We start from the raw sequence: 14429 nt of genomic DNA, 5'->3' as shown, positions 1-14429 counted from the left end.
TAATAAATAGGGAATAAATATTTTAATTTTTAAATATAATAAAAATCAAATGTATATTTTTTAAATAAAAATCAGAAATTGAGTAAAATTGAAATTTCTTAAGATTTATTTAAATGAACTCGTATATATATTTAGAAAGGTGAATTAAGTCTTAAATATATATATATTTTTATTAATTCTACAATTTATTATTAATTAAACATAGATTAAAATAATTAATTTTAATTCATTGTGGTTATAAATATCAACATATTTGTAACAAAACCGTTGGAAAAATGATAGATTTAATAGCTGATAAAATATATTTTAAAATAAATTATCTTTTAAATATTTAAAATATTTTTTCTCAGGTTTTCATTTAATATTTAGATTTAGTATATTGGGAGACTTATTAGTCTGGTTTAATTGAATTTTAATTTTTTTAAATATTATTAATAAAAAATAAAATAAAAAAATTTATAGATAAAAGGGAGGATCGGTTAAATAAAAAGCAGTTAAATTTTCCATATAAAAAAAAAATTCTGAAATTCGGAATCACAATAACAGATATATATATATATATATATAGACCGCACCACAGAACTTGGACAATGTTAAGCGATATGGGCCTTATCTGGAATCAAGGCCCAAAAAGTAGCAATTTACGATTTTCAGAAAATATATTTACATATAAGAAACGTTTTTTCAATAAAAATAATTTTTTTTATTATTTACACATTAAAAATGAAAAAATTGTTATTTAATATTCTTGTAACAAAAACTTAAAAGCAATAAAAATTCTTAAAGTGTAATTTTTTAAATTTTTTATTAGCTAAACTTGTTTTGAAAAATTAAAAAAGTTTTTTTATTTTAAACAAAGGAAACTTCCATCTACATTCAGATATGAAAAATTAAAGAAAATTAGATTTGATTGAATGTAAATTGTTTTAAGAATTTTAAGTTTAATCTCATTATTTTGTTATTATTGAGACTTTCTGTTTATTTTGCTATTATAAAATTAAAACGTTGTTGAAAAGTAATTTGAAATTATTTAAAGCATTTAACTTTAATTTCAATTTTCGAAAATATTTTTTATTTCTTCCTCGATATAATTTGTGGTTTTGCTATTTTTATTTTTAAGTAAACGATGTGGGCGTCTCTTTTTCTCATCATTTCGCATCCTCTCTCTCTTAAAGTGGTGGCGAAGACGCGAAGGCGAAGCATCTAAAAGGACTGAGAGAGAGACAGAGGAAGTGCCTTTTATTCTCTTTCTCTCCTCTTCTCTTCTTCCCTTATTTTCATCCACCTTGCACTCTATTAGGGTTTCTATATCTCTCATCACTCAATTCAGGATGATCGATTTTTCTCGTGTTCAAAAGGAACTTCAAGAATGTAGTAGAGACATAGAATCCTCTGGCATCAGAGTCACCCCTAAATCAGAGAATCTTTCTCGCTTGACCGGCACCATTCCTGGACCAATGGGAACTCCTTACGAAGGTGGCACTTTCCAAATTGATATTTCCCTGCCGGGTATATACACAAACTCGTTGCTTCACAGTTCTGTCGTATGTCTCTGGGTTCAAATTGTTTTTCTGCTTATCCGACTTGCTTTATGCTAATTTTGTTGGGATTTCTCTTAACTGAGCTGCATTTAAGTATTATTTCTGTTTCTTCATTTGAAGAAAAAGAAAATTCCACAAAATAAAGCGTCGCGCTTGAAATTGAAATCATTTCATTTGTTGGTGATGGTTTTTTTTTTTTTTGGGTTAGGTTTAATTGTTCACCTGCTACTGTTACTCTTAGATACTGGATACGAGTTTGATATGATTATAGGGTATTAGAATTTTAGCTTTATCGGATAACTGCTTTAGCAATCTGTTGACTTTTAAATGCATGTGCAGTAGGCCTAATTGCTTGGTTGTTAGAATTCAGGATAAAGGACTATGGACTTGGCCAAACATTGTGCAAGTTTTTTTCCCGCACAAATACTCATTAAGACTAGCTAAATTGGTTGCCTTATTAATTGATATATTTACAAATTAGGAGGTTAAAAAAATATCTTCTATTGACTTGCATTAGTGATTCTCTATTCTTTTTGTAGATGGATATCCTTTTGAGCCTCCAAAAATGCAGTTCACAACAAAAGTCTGGTAGGTAATAATTTTCCTATTCTGCTATTATCTCAGGTCGATTGTAGTGTATGGCGAGGTTTTGACAGCATGATTATGAGCTACAAGAATTTTTCTTCTCTATATATTCCTCATGTTTATTATTTTTTATTATCTATGTCTTCTTAATTATTGGAGTGGCAGTATTGTAAAAAGTCTAGAGAATTGGCACCTTTGATCGCCTTAAAATTAAGGATGCTATTGGTTTATGCATGGGATGGATTTAAAAGTTAAGGATCAATTTTGCAGGGGTGCATCTTGTTGCATGATGTAACATTAATCTTTTGCCCTAACATTCTCTTTCCTTTTACTATGTTATATTTGCAGTAGATGTGCTGATCTTTTCAGGGTGCTCTGAAATCTAAATATGCAATTTTATGTTTACGCTGGTCTTTGAATTCAGAAGCCACTTGTAATTTCTATCATTACATGAAGATCGTTTTAGGTTCTGTGGTGTTCAGGAGGAATTGTAATTGTCCATTAGCATTTTCATTCTCCACTCATGTGCCATCTTAAGCCTTTAAAATTAATTGTATTGGTTTCAAATTGAAGATTAGTGGATGCATATAGTGGCACAGAATTTTGAGTTGACGTATGAGATGACTAACTCTGCAATCATTTTCTGTATTGTGATTTTCCTGCTTAAGGCACCCTAATATTAGCAGCCAGAGCGGGGCAATTTGCCTGGACATTTTGAAAGATCAATGGAGCCCAGCACTCACTCTAAAGACAGCACTACTTTCTATCCAAGCATTACTTTCTGCTCCTCAACCTGATGACCCTCAAGATGCCGTAGTAGCACAGCAGGTGTGGTTTGCTGCAATTCTTAGCTTTGGCATCTTAATTTGGATTTAGTTAATAACACTGTAATTTATAAGTCAATAGATCATTCTGGGGTTTTATTTTTTCCTCTGTCTGCATCTCTCCCCCCACCTCCCATCCCTTTCTTTACCCTCTCCGCATTGATTGCAGCAGCTTTTGTGCAATTGAGTATTTTGGACTTTAGAAAACTTTGCAACCAAGTATACATTTTTACTCTCCTTGGTTTCTTCTTCTTCTTTTTTTTTTTTGCCTTTCTATTCCTCGAGTTCTTGTAGTTTTTGCCCAGCCTCCCAGTTTCTATTGAGATTTCATGTTTGGTTGCGTGTTTTGAATTATCAGTGATTGTATTCATGCAATTGTTTTGTTTAGAAGGCTTGGCATGGAATTTATTTGTGAAATTGTTTAGTTCTGCTGAAGATCTGAGCTTGAACAAGTATCTAGTTTCTGGAAATTGTGTCTTGCATTTACTGCAAGAAAGAAGAGTGTGTTTGGTAGCCGTAATATAATGTAATGCAATCAAATTTTTTATTAAAATTTAATAGGAAATTTGATTGTATTGCATTACATTACAGCCAACCAAATGGAGGAGAAAGGCGGTGGGAAACTAAGTTTTGGATTTTTAAAGACCATGAACTGCATGCATATCAGTTCTAGTAAGTTTATGAACTTACTGTGTATTTTTTGTGTTTCATGCATCATTTATGAGATATATGTGTGTTTCATAATTCATTGACTTTAATGGTTTATGTGTGAGAATTGGTCAAGGATTCTAGACTTCGGGTTATAACTTATATGCTTTGAGGGTAATTGGGTAGTTGAAAAAATAATGAAGTTTGTGCCAGATTTCTGATGCACCCTCATGCAATTCAATGTAAACCTATTTCTGCTGTCAGTCTTGCTTTAAAGTGGGTGTCTGTTTGTAATTGACTTAAATTTCTACTTCACCTTTTAAGTTAGTTTCTGTGGACATTGCAGTACCTTAAAGACTATCAAACTTTTGTTGCCACAGCCCGCTACTGGACAGAAAATTTTGCCAAGACCTCATCCCTTGGGGTTGAGGAAAAGGTATTGCTAGTCTCATTTTGTTTGTTTGGTCCCTTTCCTGCACTCTCTTCATAATAAATTTTAGTATCTCTAATTCTACAATATTTTTAGCATACTCATGAGAGTTGCACCATTCTAAAATTAGATACTTCCCTTATGGCAGGGAAGTTCTTTGGGGTGTGTCTAAAATAAGCTCAATCTTATATGAGACTAGTTTAATAAGCATTACATTAAATATTATACTTGAGATTTATGCATAATTCGTCAAAGTTTATATAATTAATGTACAAATTTAGATGAAAATAAAATCTAATGGTTGTGAAGCTCATTCTCATTGAGATCGAGTTCTCAATAGCCTTATCCAAATCTTTGTATCATCTTTTACAAATTTCTAGAATGGATTATTTAATTTTGGAGTAGAAGACTTGATAAGAGAGTGTTGGATCGGTGTAGGTGCAGAAACTCGTCGAGATGGGCTTTCTTGAAGCTATAGTCAGGAGCGCGCTAGATGCTGTTGGTGGTGATGAAAATTTGGCACTTGAAAAGCTTCTTTCTGGCTAAGAAAGGAGATTGATGCCAATGATGATTGTTTTATCAAGACACGGAAGGTTCATACGAGCATAGTTTTCACAATCAAGTCTTTCCCCCAATGTAGATTTCCCCAAATTCTCTTGGACCGTTCTACCTTTGCCTTACCCTCCTAAACATGGCTGCTTGATGTCGGATCCCATTAATAGGTCGCCGCATCCTACTCTGTATGGATGGAGCTGCTAAAAGCTAGTTATGTTGTTAGTAGCTCGTAAAGTAAATGAAAATTTTAAATGTTCAAACGTGTCTCAACTTTGTTTTCATCAATGAAAACTCTTTATCCAGTGCTTTATTTCTTTGCTTAACTGCCTGTTTCTTTTCTCTTAATTATTGGAGGAGGATGACTATTGCTTTCTATTCATGAACTTACTGTGTTAATTGAAAGATTTTATGGAACATAGTTATTCAACTTGCATAATTACCCATATACAGTTGCTGGCCACTGATAAGCTTCGAAACCTTGGGGTACTTCAAGTCTTGTCGCGGTGTCATCCATGCAATTCTTGCCCTTTATTATCCATCATATTGGCATCTTATACAGCTATGTATTATAATATTTTTCTATTTAGTTAAATAACAACACTCGTAATAGCAGCTTACCTTTTTATTATAATTTACTAGACGATAGTCGGAGAAAATACATAGTCATACAGAACACCTTGGCGAACTAACGAGTAATAATGGATAAAAAAATGCAACGCAAAACACTTAGCTGATGCAAAATTCAAGAGGTACAATAAAGAGCGACTCTTCTTGGACGGGGAGGTTGACAGATGACAAAGATGAGCATTGCCAAGACTAGAGCCAGCAACAGAGAGACCAACAAATCATCTCCATCTAAGCAACACCCCATTTTTGCCTTCAACTTGCAGGCAAAGAAAGCAATTGCAGGGAGAGTAAGAGAATGGATCTGAGTGATGGGAATAGCAAATGCTGATGTTGTTAATAGATAAGTAAGACAGGGACCTTGAATCTTCCCCTATCCACGGGACCAAAAATTACCAAATAGAGAGATGACATTTGTCACTCAAAATTGACTAAGGTGGCTCTTTCACTGCCAGTTATTTTGCTTTGGATACTGGTATGCTCCTCACTTCACTACAACTCTAACATGAGGACTACAATTGCCTTGGTTTTGTTTTTATTCAATAATAAATACATATGGACTCTTCCTTCATGTAGTGAGCAGGACCACTCGCTCTTATTAATAATTGACAATAAGTTTCAATACAGCAAAGAGAAATTGAGCAAAGAGAAATTGAAAGTATAATTCATTTGATTGCATTGAGAAGAACATCAAAACATATGATGATGGAATGGGCAGTTGCCATCTTCAAATCTAAAATCAAATCTCCACACTTCCCAAATTTGCAAACACCCAAAATATGCTATCCCTAAAGATACTCACTGATTCATTCACTGCAGTCCTCATTTACTTGCCTTTCTGGGATTTCTTACCCATTTTAATCTTACTCTTCTTTTGCCTTTGCTGTGCTTTGTTTCTACGGATCAAATCCTTTCGCCAAACAGTAAAACACTTGTAATTGATGTTACATCAACCGATTCAAATCAAATTCAATTCTGCAACTCTGAAAAACATTAAGGTTTAATTTAATTTAAATTAAATTGGAGGACTGAACGTAATTGACTTTTACGTTGTTTATGCTGATTTTTTTTTAAAGAAAAAAAGGACATGGAAGCATACTTTTCTTTTGTAGTTTTCATAAATATTGGGCAAGAATAATCTAAATCTTTCACATTCTTGACCTTTTCAGCAAGGAAATGGAGCGAGTCAGAGTAGCTAGTAATACATGCTGGTGACGAGGACCAGTACTTGCTCATCTACAAAAATCAACGGCAACTCAAGCTACGCTAAAGAAATTAAACAATAATTTTTTCGATATGGAGCTTTCTTGCGTTTTTGTATCAAATGTGTTGTATTTGAACGACAAGTCAAATAGTGGAATTTTGTTGAATTTTGTGAACGACAGATCGTCTACTTTTCACATCGATGATAGATACATTGATGACAGTCAACAGAAGGCAATGTTGGTGATATAAATTCAAAACCAAACACCATTGTTGTTCATCTAGGACAATTGTCTGTGAACAAACAAGTAGAATTTCTTACCTGTCCAGATCAAGATTTGGACATATGAGTAATAAATTTTTTAAACAAGGTTAAACTACGGTGGAAATGAGAAGAAAGAACACGTCAACGGAGGGAAAGTAAAGGCAGCGAAGGAAGGAAACACTACAGCAATTGTTGCGTTATCTTTATGGCAGTAACAAGTGCAAATGAAAGGAGTAATGATTAATGCAGATTCAAACCCCAACCCTTTCAATCTCAGATGTAAAGGTTTGGGCACATCCACTGGCGTTTGTTAAAATGGTTGCACTGTTTAGGTGCCCACAAACAATTATTATTTGTGAATAAAAAAAAAAAATCAAACTTGACTTATCATGATTCATGGCCTGTCTTTTCTTTTTCCAAAACGCTTTATTCTACCAAAATATTATATTTTGCTTTATATCTTTTGAACCATTCATATTTTGCCCTGAACCTGACAAATTATTTATAAAAAAAGCTCTAATATTTAAATGAACGAATTATACTGAGATTCTTAGAGTTCAATTTTATTCTTGTTTTCCTATAATTTAACATGTATATTTTAAAAAAAAAATAGAGAGCACGTCAACGTCATGCCACCATTCAGTATTCACATAGCTTGTCTTCTTGTTTTATTTTTCCATTAGTAAACATTCCTATTGTATGAATATGTGTTTACACTAGAAAATGGCGAAGAGAACAGACGAACACATTCAATCTTTTTCACATTTTTTCACATTTGAGCAGTTGTTGCAAACTGCTATGACCCAGCCAGCGTGATATTTGCTAAGATGCTAACGGACAGGGATAAGGGATGACACCTCTGGAATCCAGTTAGAAAACTACTGGCCATGTGGGCATCACCACCTTCCTATTCCAAAAAATCTTTTGCTAGTTTTGTCACTTTCACCTCTACAATTCTCTGCAAAGTCCTATTTGTTTTACTCCACCCTTTTCTTGACGCATCTTCAATTTAGGAGTTACTGAATTACATGTAACTTAAGAGAAAAAGAAAGGTAAACACATTCCATCTGTAGATTAACCACCCAAACCCTTCCCTCCACAATTTGATAGGCCACATATGTAATAATAATAATAATAATAATAATGTAAATGTAATTACTTAAAATTGTTAATTAAGAGCACCCCTAGGCCTATCATATTAACTCCCGATACTTCAATGTCAAAAGTACTGTTTTCATCCGTAAGAGCAAGTGTAACACTAAACTATGGATAATAACTCCAAGGCATACTCAAAAGTGATAAAACGCTAGTGATCTTAAATGCACAAAAAGTAAAAGTAAATGCACATGCAACGCATATCAAAATGAAGTAAACTAGAAATAAGACATTTCTCAATTCTCAAGGTCAATGAACTGCCTAGGCAATACTATTTGTTCCATAGAAATGCCTCTACATGTAATCGAGACTGATCCTTATCGACCAGGTCCAACATGGGCAATTGGGCATCAATATTAGTTTAGTCAAGTTAAAACAAGAACATCATTTGGGAAAAAGTTGCATCAAGAACGTAATTTGACATACATGTACCAAAATACTCCTCAAAAAATCTAAAAGAAAAAGTACAGTAACTAAGAGGCCTCTGCAGGAGCTTGAGTCACTCCAAACTTCACTAGTAACTTGCTCAGGGAGTCTGGTGAACGAACCTGGTACTTTACTTCTCCAGAGGGCAGGAGGAAGACCTCAGCCAATTCAAGCTTATCAGAAGTAAGACTTGTACTGTCCATTGTCTTGCTGAGCACCTTTAGCGCCAGCTGAACTGCCTCTTCTCTTGTGATATCATCCTTGTAGTCCTGTTTCAACATTGACTGTGCTGCCTGGTTGTTTGCTCCAATGGCTGCAGCCTTCCAACCACCATAGTTTCCACTGGGATCACTCATGAAAAGCTGGAAACCAAAATTTTTGTCCCACCCTGCAAAGAGAAATGAGACACCAAAGGGACGAAGACCACCAAATTGTGTGTAACCTTGTTTGGTATCACACAGAGATTGCACAAGCTGTTCAACAGGCATTGGTTCCTGGTAGGCATAAGTATAGCGCTGGGCTTGAACTCTAGCCATGTTGATAAGGATGTTGGCATCAGACATTATGCCAGCAACAGCACAAGCTACATGGTCATCAATCTTGTACATCTTCTCAGTTGACGTTGAAGTCTGAAGGAGTTTAGAGGTGACCTTCTTTTCACCAACCAAGACAACCCCATCTTTTGACAAAATACCAATTGCAGTTCCTGCATTCCCAATGGCCTCCATTGCATACTCTACTTGGTATAGACGACCTTCGGGGGAGAAAATTGTTGTTCGGCTATCATATCTTCGAGACATTTTATATCACACTAAACATAAAACAAATAGTTAAGTCACCTGTTAAGATACAATAACTTGTGCACACAAAACCAGATGACATGTTTCAAAATTATCAAAGAAATATATCAGGGTAAACAATGCATAAAATAGACGGCAGAAAAATCTAAGCATTCAGAATGCCACAAACAATTAATAATGAATAAGCATGCCAAGCCAATAAAATACAGAGTACATGTTCACAGCACTTATCAGAACAACATAATCATGTATGCTTGTTCTATTATTTATCATCACAAAAGTAACTTGCATAATTTAAATTAGGTTATTGCAAACAAATATGAGAATTTAGCTTTAAAAAAGGACTTCATAGATTCTAGGACCATGAGAAGCATGAATTTTCAACCATTTAAACACTTCCAACAATATGATTGCATCAGTGAACCAACTTAGCACTTTCAAGCACTGCAGTCCCATAAGCACAAAGAAGTGAAATTTGATAGGAAACCACCATAAAATTCCCTAGATGTTAAAATCAGCCTAAAGCAAACTTTATAAATTGAAAACGAAGTTAGTTGATGAACAATTTCATAGTGCACTACGAATATAATTGGCAAGTATTAGTACAACATACAACTGAATATCAGTTACTACCAGTAGATGTTATGTATGATCAAGTTAGCACCCACCAAGTTAAAACCTGTAAATTCAGAGTATGTACTAGAACCATCCAATCAGATTATTCTACTTTCTCATTGTAGATCAACCAAACAAATCTAAGAAGAATTATCCTTTAGCTTTAAGACTTTAAGAGGATTTCTTATAAAAGGTTTTCTTACAACCAGGGCATTTCGGACTGTAACAGATGATTAATCCAGGTAAAATAATAAAAAAGATTGTAAAAAATCTGTTTCAACGCATGATCCTAAGATCAGATGTACTTTCGGCGAAAGAATTTCCAGGAGATGAAAATAAGATAAGATAGAAATATAATTACATGCTTCATGATGCATAAAGTAAACTCTTCATGGACAACAGAGTCACTGTCCCAAACAGACCCAGCAAAATTTGCAACTTGCATTGTAGGTATTCATTTGTTCCAAACAAATAACCTCTTAAAGAACATTTAGCTTGGCTTGGAACTGAAGAATTCCATCTTTTCGGCTTTCCAAAAAGATTCTAAAACAATTAAACAATTACGCCAACGGTCTATGAACTGCAATGGATTATTATATAATAATAAAAACAAAGAAGTATAGCAAATAAGCCTCAAGGTCTGAATTAAAAGAAGAAATCTAGGGTTAGTCCACATGATCTACATGCAATGAGATCTACAAGCCAAATGGAAACTGCATTGCACTCAAAAGGACAAAAGAAAAACAAGGATTGTTGAATTCGAAGTGTTGATAGTCAGATTACATTTGAGATTACAGGAAAAGGGAAGAATTATTAGGGGTTCCCTAGAATAGATCAGTTCATCAATTTTAAAAAAACGAAGTGAAATGGAGATAGTGATAAGTGATAATGCTTTACTTACCTGATGTTTTGGGAGGCTGACTAGCGGATGAAGCTGCGAGCGATATAGAAATTGAGTGAGCGATTAACCAGAGACTGGCGAAGCTAGTATTTGATCCTTTTCTGTCTTGTTGGCCAGCTTTTCGATGGGAGTGGAACTGTAAAAGGGACGTTGCAACGACGCCGTCTGACTGGTATTTTTAATATTTTGCATAAAACTGTTTGCCAGTATTTTAACCAATTACAAATCAGCCCCAATACGTATATTCATTAACTCTAAAGGCAAAAGCATGATGTCACAAGTGTAATATGGCTTTTTATAGTGATTAAAAATGTATCATTAATCTCATATTCTGAATATATGGCTCTGTTTCACAGTATTTTTAAAATTAATATTTAATATTTTAAATTAAAATATTAATATTAAGAATAAATTATAAAAAAATACTCTTGTAACATTTACTTTTTTTACTAGATGTTCAAGATTGTAATCAATTTGACCAAATTTTATGTAACTTGTCCTTCAGATGGTCGAAGTTTTATGATCGCATAACAAATCTAATATATTTTTCAATTTATTGTGTTTTACACTTCCATTTATACTATGCTTTTTATATAATAAAAAAATTTAAAATATAAATTAGCATTATCAGTATACAAATTGTCTTTTTTATTATAAAATATAATAAATTATTAGTGTCTAAAAAATTGTACCACTAATAAAAGTATATTATTTTTTAATGCAGTTTATGTTTGTTATATGACAATATATGTAATTTAATTAAATGTTCAATTAATTTCAGTAAAAAAATTAATTTTATTGCATTATACAGTATATTATGACATTTAAATATAAGTGATGTTATAGAGATTAAATTGATGACGTGATTGAAATGAAATTACATTGTGATTGGATAGATCTACAAAGAAGAGAATGTGAGATGATGTTGGGTGTTCACGGCATCCACTCCGACGCTTAAGTCAGTATGCGCGAGGGTATGGAGAATGCACTGAATTGCTTATACTTGATCGTTTTTTATACTTAATTTGATCGTTTCTTTTTTGGGAGATAAGATAATTCCTATGATCTCCTTCATATCATCTCCTTTCAGGCTTTTGACTTTTCTTTTGATTTACCCTCTTGTCATCTTTTAATACTTCAATTTTATCATCCAACCAGATAAACTTTTGAGTTTTATCTATCAACTGTTGATATATTGTGGCCGGGCTTTAATAAAGGAATCAATGAATTTGACATTTTTCATCCCTTTCTTTAATGCTTCGCATGCTATTTTGTAATTTAGTTCTTCCACCTGTATGACTTCAATATTGAACTGTGAGATAAAACTCCTTAAAAGTTGGCCCTCTCGTTGACGGATTTTTTGCAAGTCAGAGAAATTTTTTAGAAGGTATATACGTAATAAATTTGGCTCAGATGTTAGCATCATTTATGAGCAAAACATGTGAGTGTTGATGGAAACTGTAACGATCCGAAAATCCGGACCGCTACCGGCGCTAAGATTCAGGTCGGCATAAGGCCGTCGGGACCCGTAGCAAGCCTGACATTCATCCTGTAAACCCATTTAATCCCAAACATGATCAACACATACATAATAATTTTGAATTTTTCCTTACATTCATTCATTCACCAAACTCAACCTATGCATGCACTATACATAAACATAGTCATAAACATTAACTCCTCTTTGGAGTCTCATCATTGCCCCAATGGGGTGACATAACATGTATTGAGTTTGGTTTACAATAATCATCATTAAACATTAAGATCATGTACTAGAAAGGGATTAACAATATACTATAGTCAAGCACAACTCTAAACTTTCATAAGCATTATTACATAACATTTCTATATCATACTTTTACATGATTGTACTCAACATAACATAACAACATTTATCATGTCCACTCTAGCTATTACATGACCATGACTTCATTACTCTTGCTGACCTCCTGGTCTACCCTGTACCTGCAAACCTGGGGGTTAAGGGAGAGGGGTGAGCTACTAGAGCCCAGTGAGCAGAATAATAAAACATAGCATTTAAAACATATGATATCATGGAATGCATCACAGCACAAACATTTCACATCAAGGATGAACTTGTCACCACTTAGCCCTCCATACAGTCTAATCATGCCAGGGGCGTAGTGCAGGCACACCTGGACTTCCATAGCATATCATACATATCCATTCATGCCGGGGGCGTAGTGCAGGCTCACTCGGACTTCCATAGTCTGTCATATCATACCATATAAGGGCTAATGGATCATTCAACATTCATCTACATCAACAACATAATGTGCAATGCAACATATTCGTGAATTCTAATGCAAGCACCCTAATATATCTCATGGCATTCATGATGCGTGAATTATGCTAAATCGTTCATTATTTACTTTGAAAACATAGAGAGTTATTCCACTCACCTCTGGCTAACTCTGACAAGACTCGAAAGCAGCTATCTCACTGCTGGGGTCCTCAGTTCCTCGGGTCCGAACCTACACAGGTTGTAACGCCCCGGAAATCCGGTCCGCTACCGGCGCTAGGATCCAGATCGGCGTAAGGCCGCCGGGACCCGTAGCAAGCCTGACAGATAACCTGTAAACCTGTATAATCCCATACATGATCAACAACATGCATAAAAATTAAAACTTTTCTTCATACATACTCTCATCAACTAACTCAACCTGTGCATACTCTGAACATATACATAACATAGTCCCTCTGTGGGATCTCATCAAGCCTTAAAGGCAAAACAACCTGTGTTGAGTTAGTTTACATAAACATCATAACATAAGATCATGTATATACCAAAGGGATTAACAATATATTATGGTCAAGCACAACTCTATCCTCAATAACCTCATTACATAACATCCTGAATATTTTTACATTTCATCATAATACAATTGTCATGTCCACAAACTAACTATTACATACATATGACTTTTTCTCTTCTCGCCTTCTCTATCTATCCCGTACCTGCAAACCTGGGGGTTAGGGGAGAGGGGTGAGCTAGATGCCCAGTGAGCAGAATAGTGAAAAACATTATATTTTATTTCATGCTTACATGAAATGCAACACATCACAAACATATCACATCAAAGGTAAACCTGTCACCAACTAGTCCCATCGTCATACCTGATGCCAGCGGCGTAGTCAGAGGCTCACTGGTCTTCCATTAAACATAGCATTACTTACACTGCCCCAAGGCCTTATCAGGCACTTGGTCTTGGTGTTCCATAGTGCCAAGGGCGTAGTCAAAGGCTCCCTGGTCTTCCATTTTCTAGTGCCAAGGGCGTAGTCAAAGGCTCCCTGGACTTCCATATCAAGGACTAGTGGATCATCCAGCATTTACCCACATCAACAACATAATATGCAATGCAACATATTCGTGAATTCTAATGCAACATCCTAAAAATATCTCATGGCAATCGTGATGCATGAACATGCTCAAAATTAATATTTCATTAATTTAAAATCTTAAGAGTTTATTCTACTCACCTCTGGCTAGCTCTGACAATACTCTGTAGCAGCTGACTCACTGCTGGGGTCCTCGGTTCCTCGGGTCCAAACCTACACAGGTGGACTCCAATGAGGGACCAAACATACATAAACATAGCTCTACTATACTCCCCAAAAACCCCCTAAAACATCATGAAATAATCATAGAAAAATATGCATGAAATGGCTGAACAGGGCACTTTCGACGGCAGGTTCGGCGGCCGAAAGTCCCTCCAGAGCCGAAAGTCAGGCAGGTTCGGCGGCACTTTCGGCGGCCGAAAGTCCCAGACAGAGACGAAAGTCTCTTTTCGGGGGCACCTTCGGCATCCGAATGCTGCCTGCACAAGAGGGGTTCG

General features: G+C 34.8%; 2 protein-coding genes across 2 annotated transcripts; one reads left to right on the top strand and one right to left on the bottom strand.

Annotated features, from left to right (window-relative positions):
• Positions 1-1126: 1126 nt before the first annotated feature.
• LOC110618081 (ubiquitin-conjugating enzyme E2 27) lies at positions 1127-4906 on the top strand. The gene is made up of 5 exons (XM_021761111.2): positions 1127-1509; positions 2081-2129; positions 2795-2954; positions 3945-4034; positions 4467-4906. The coding sequence occupies exons 1-5, from the start codon at positions 1332-1334 to the stop codon at positions 4572-4574; spliced, it is 585 nt and encodes a 194-aa protein (XP_021616803.1). The 5' UTR covers positions 1127-1331; the 3' UTR covers positions 4575-4906.
• Positions 4907-5187: 281 nt separating this feature from the next.
• Positions 5188-10730, bottom strand: LOC110616572 (proteasome subunit alpha type-4). Its single transcript, XM_021758987.2, has 2 exons — positions 10573-10730; positions 5188-9067 (listed from the first exon to the last, which is right to left on the bottom strand). Exon 2 carries the CDS (start codon positions 9054-9056, stop codon positions 8304-8306), a length of 753 nt encoding a protein of 250 aa, XP_021614679.1. The 5' UTR covers positions 9057-9067; positions 10573-10730; the 3' UTR covers positions 5188-8303.
• Positions 10731-14429: the final 3699 nt, after the last annotated feature.

This window comes from Manihot esculenta, chromosome 6 (assembly GCF_001659605.2).
Source record: "Manihot esculenta cultivar AM560-2 chromosome 6, M.esculenta_v8, whole genome shotgun sequence".
NCBI lineage: Eukaryota > Viridiplantae > Streptophyta > Magnoliopsida > Malpighiales > Euphorbiaceae > Manihot > Manihot esculenta.
The sequence above is the reverse complement of the archived record's forward strand: the minus strand, read 5'-3'. Positions and strand labels throughout refer to the sequence as shown.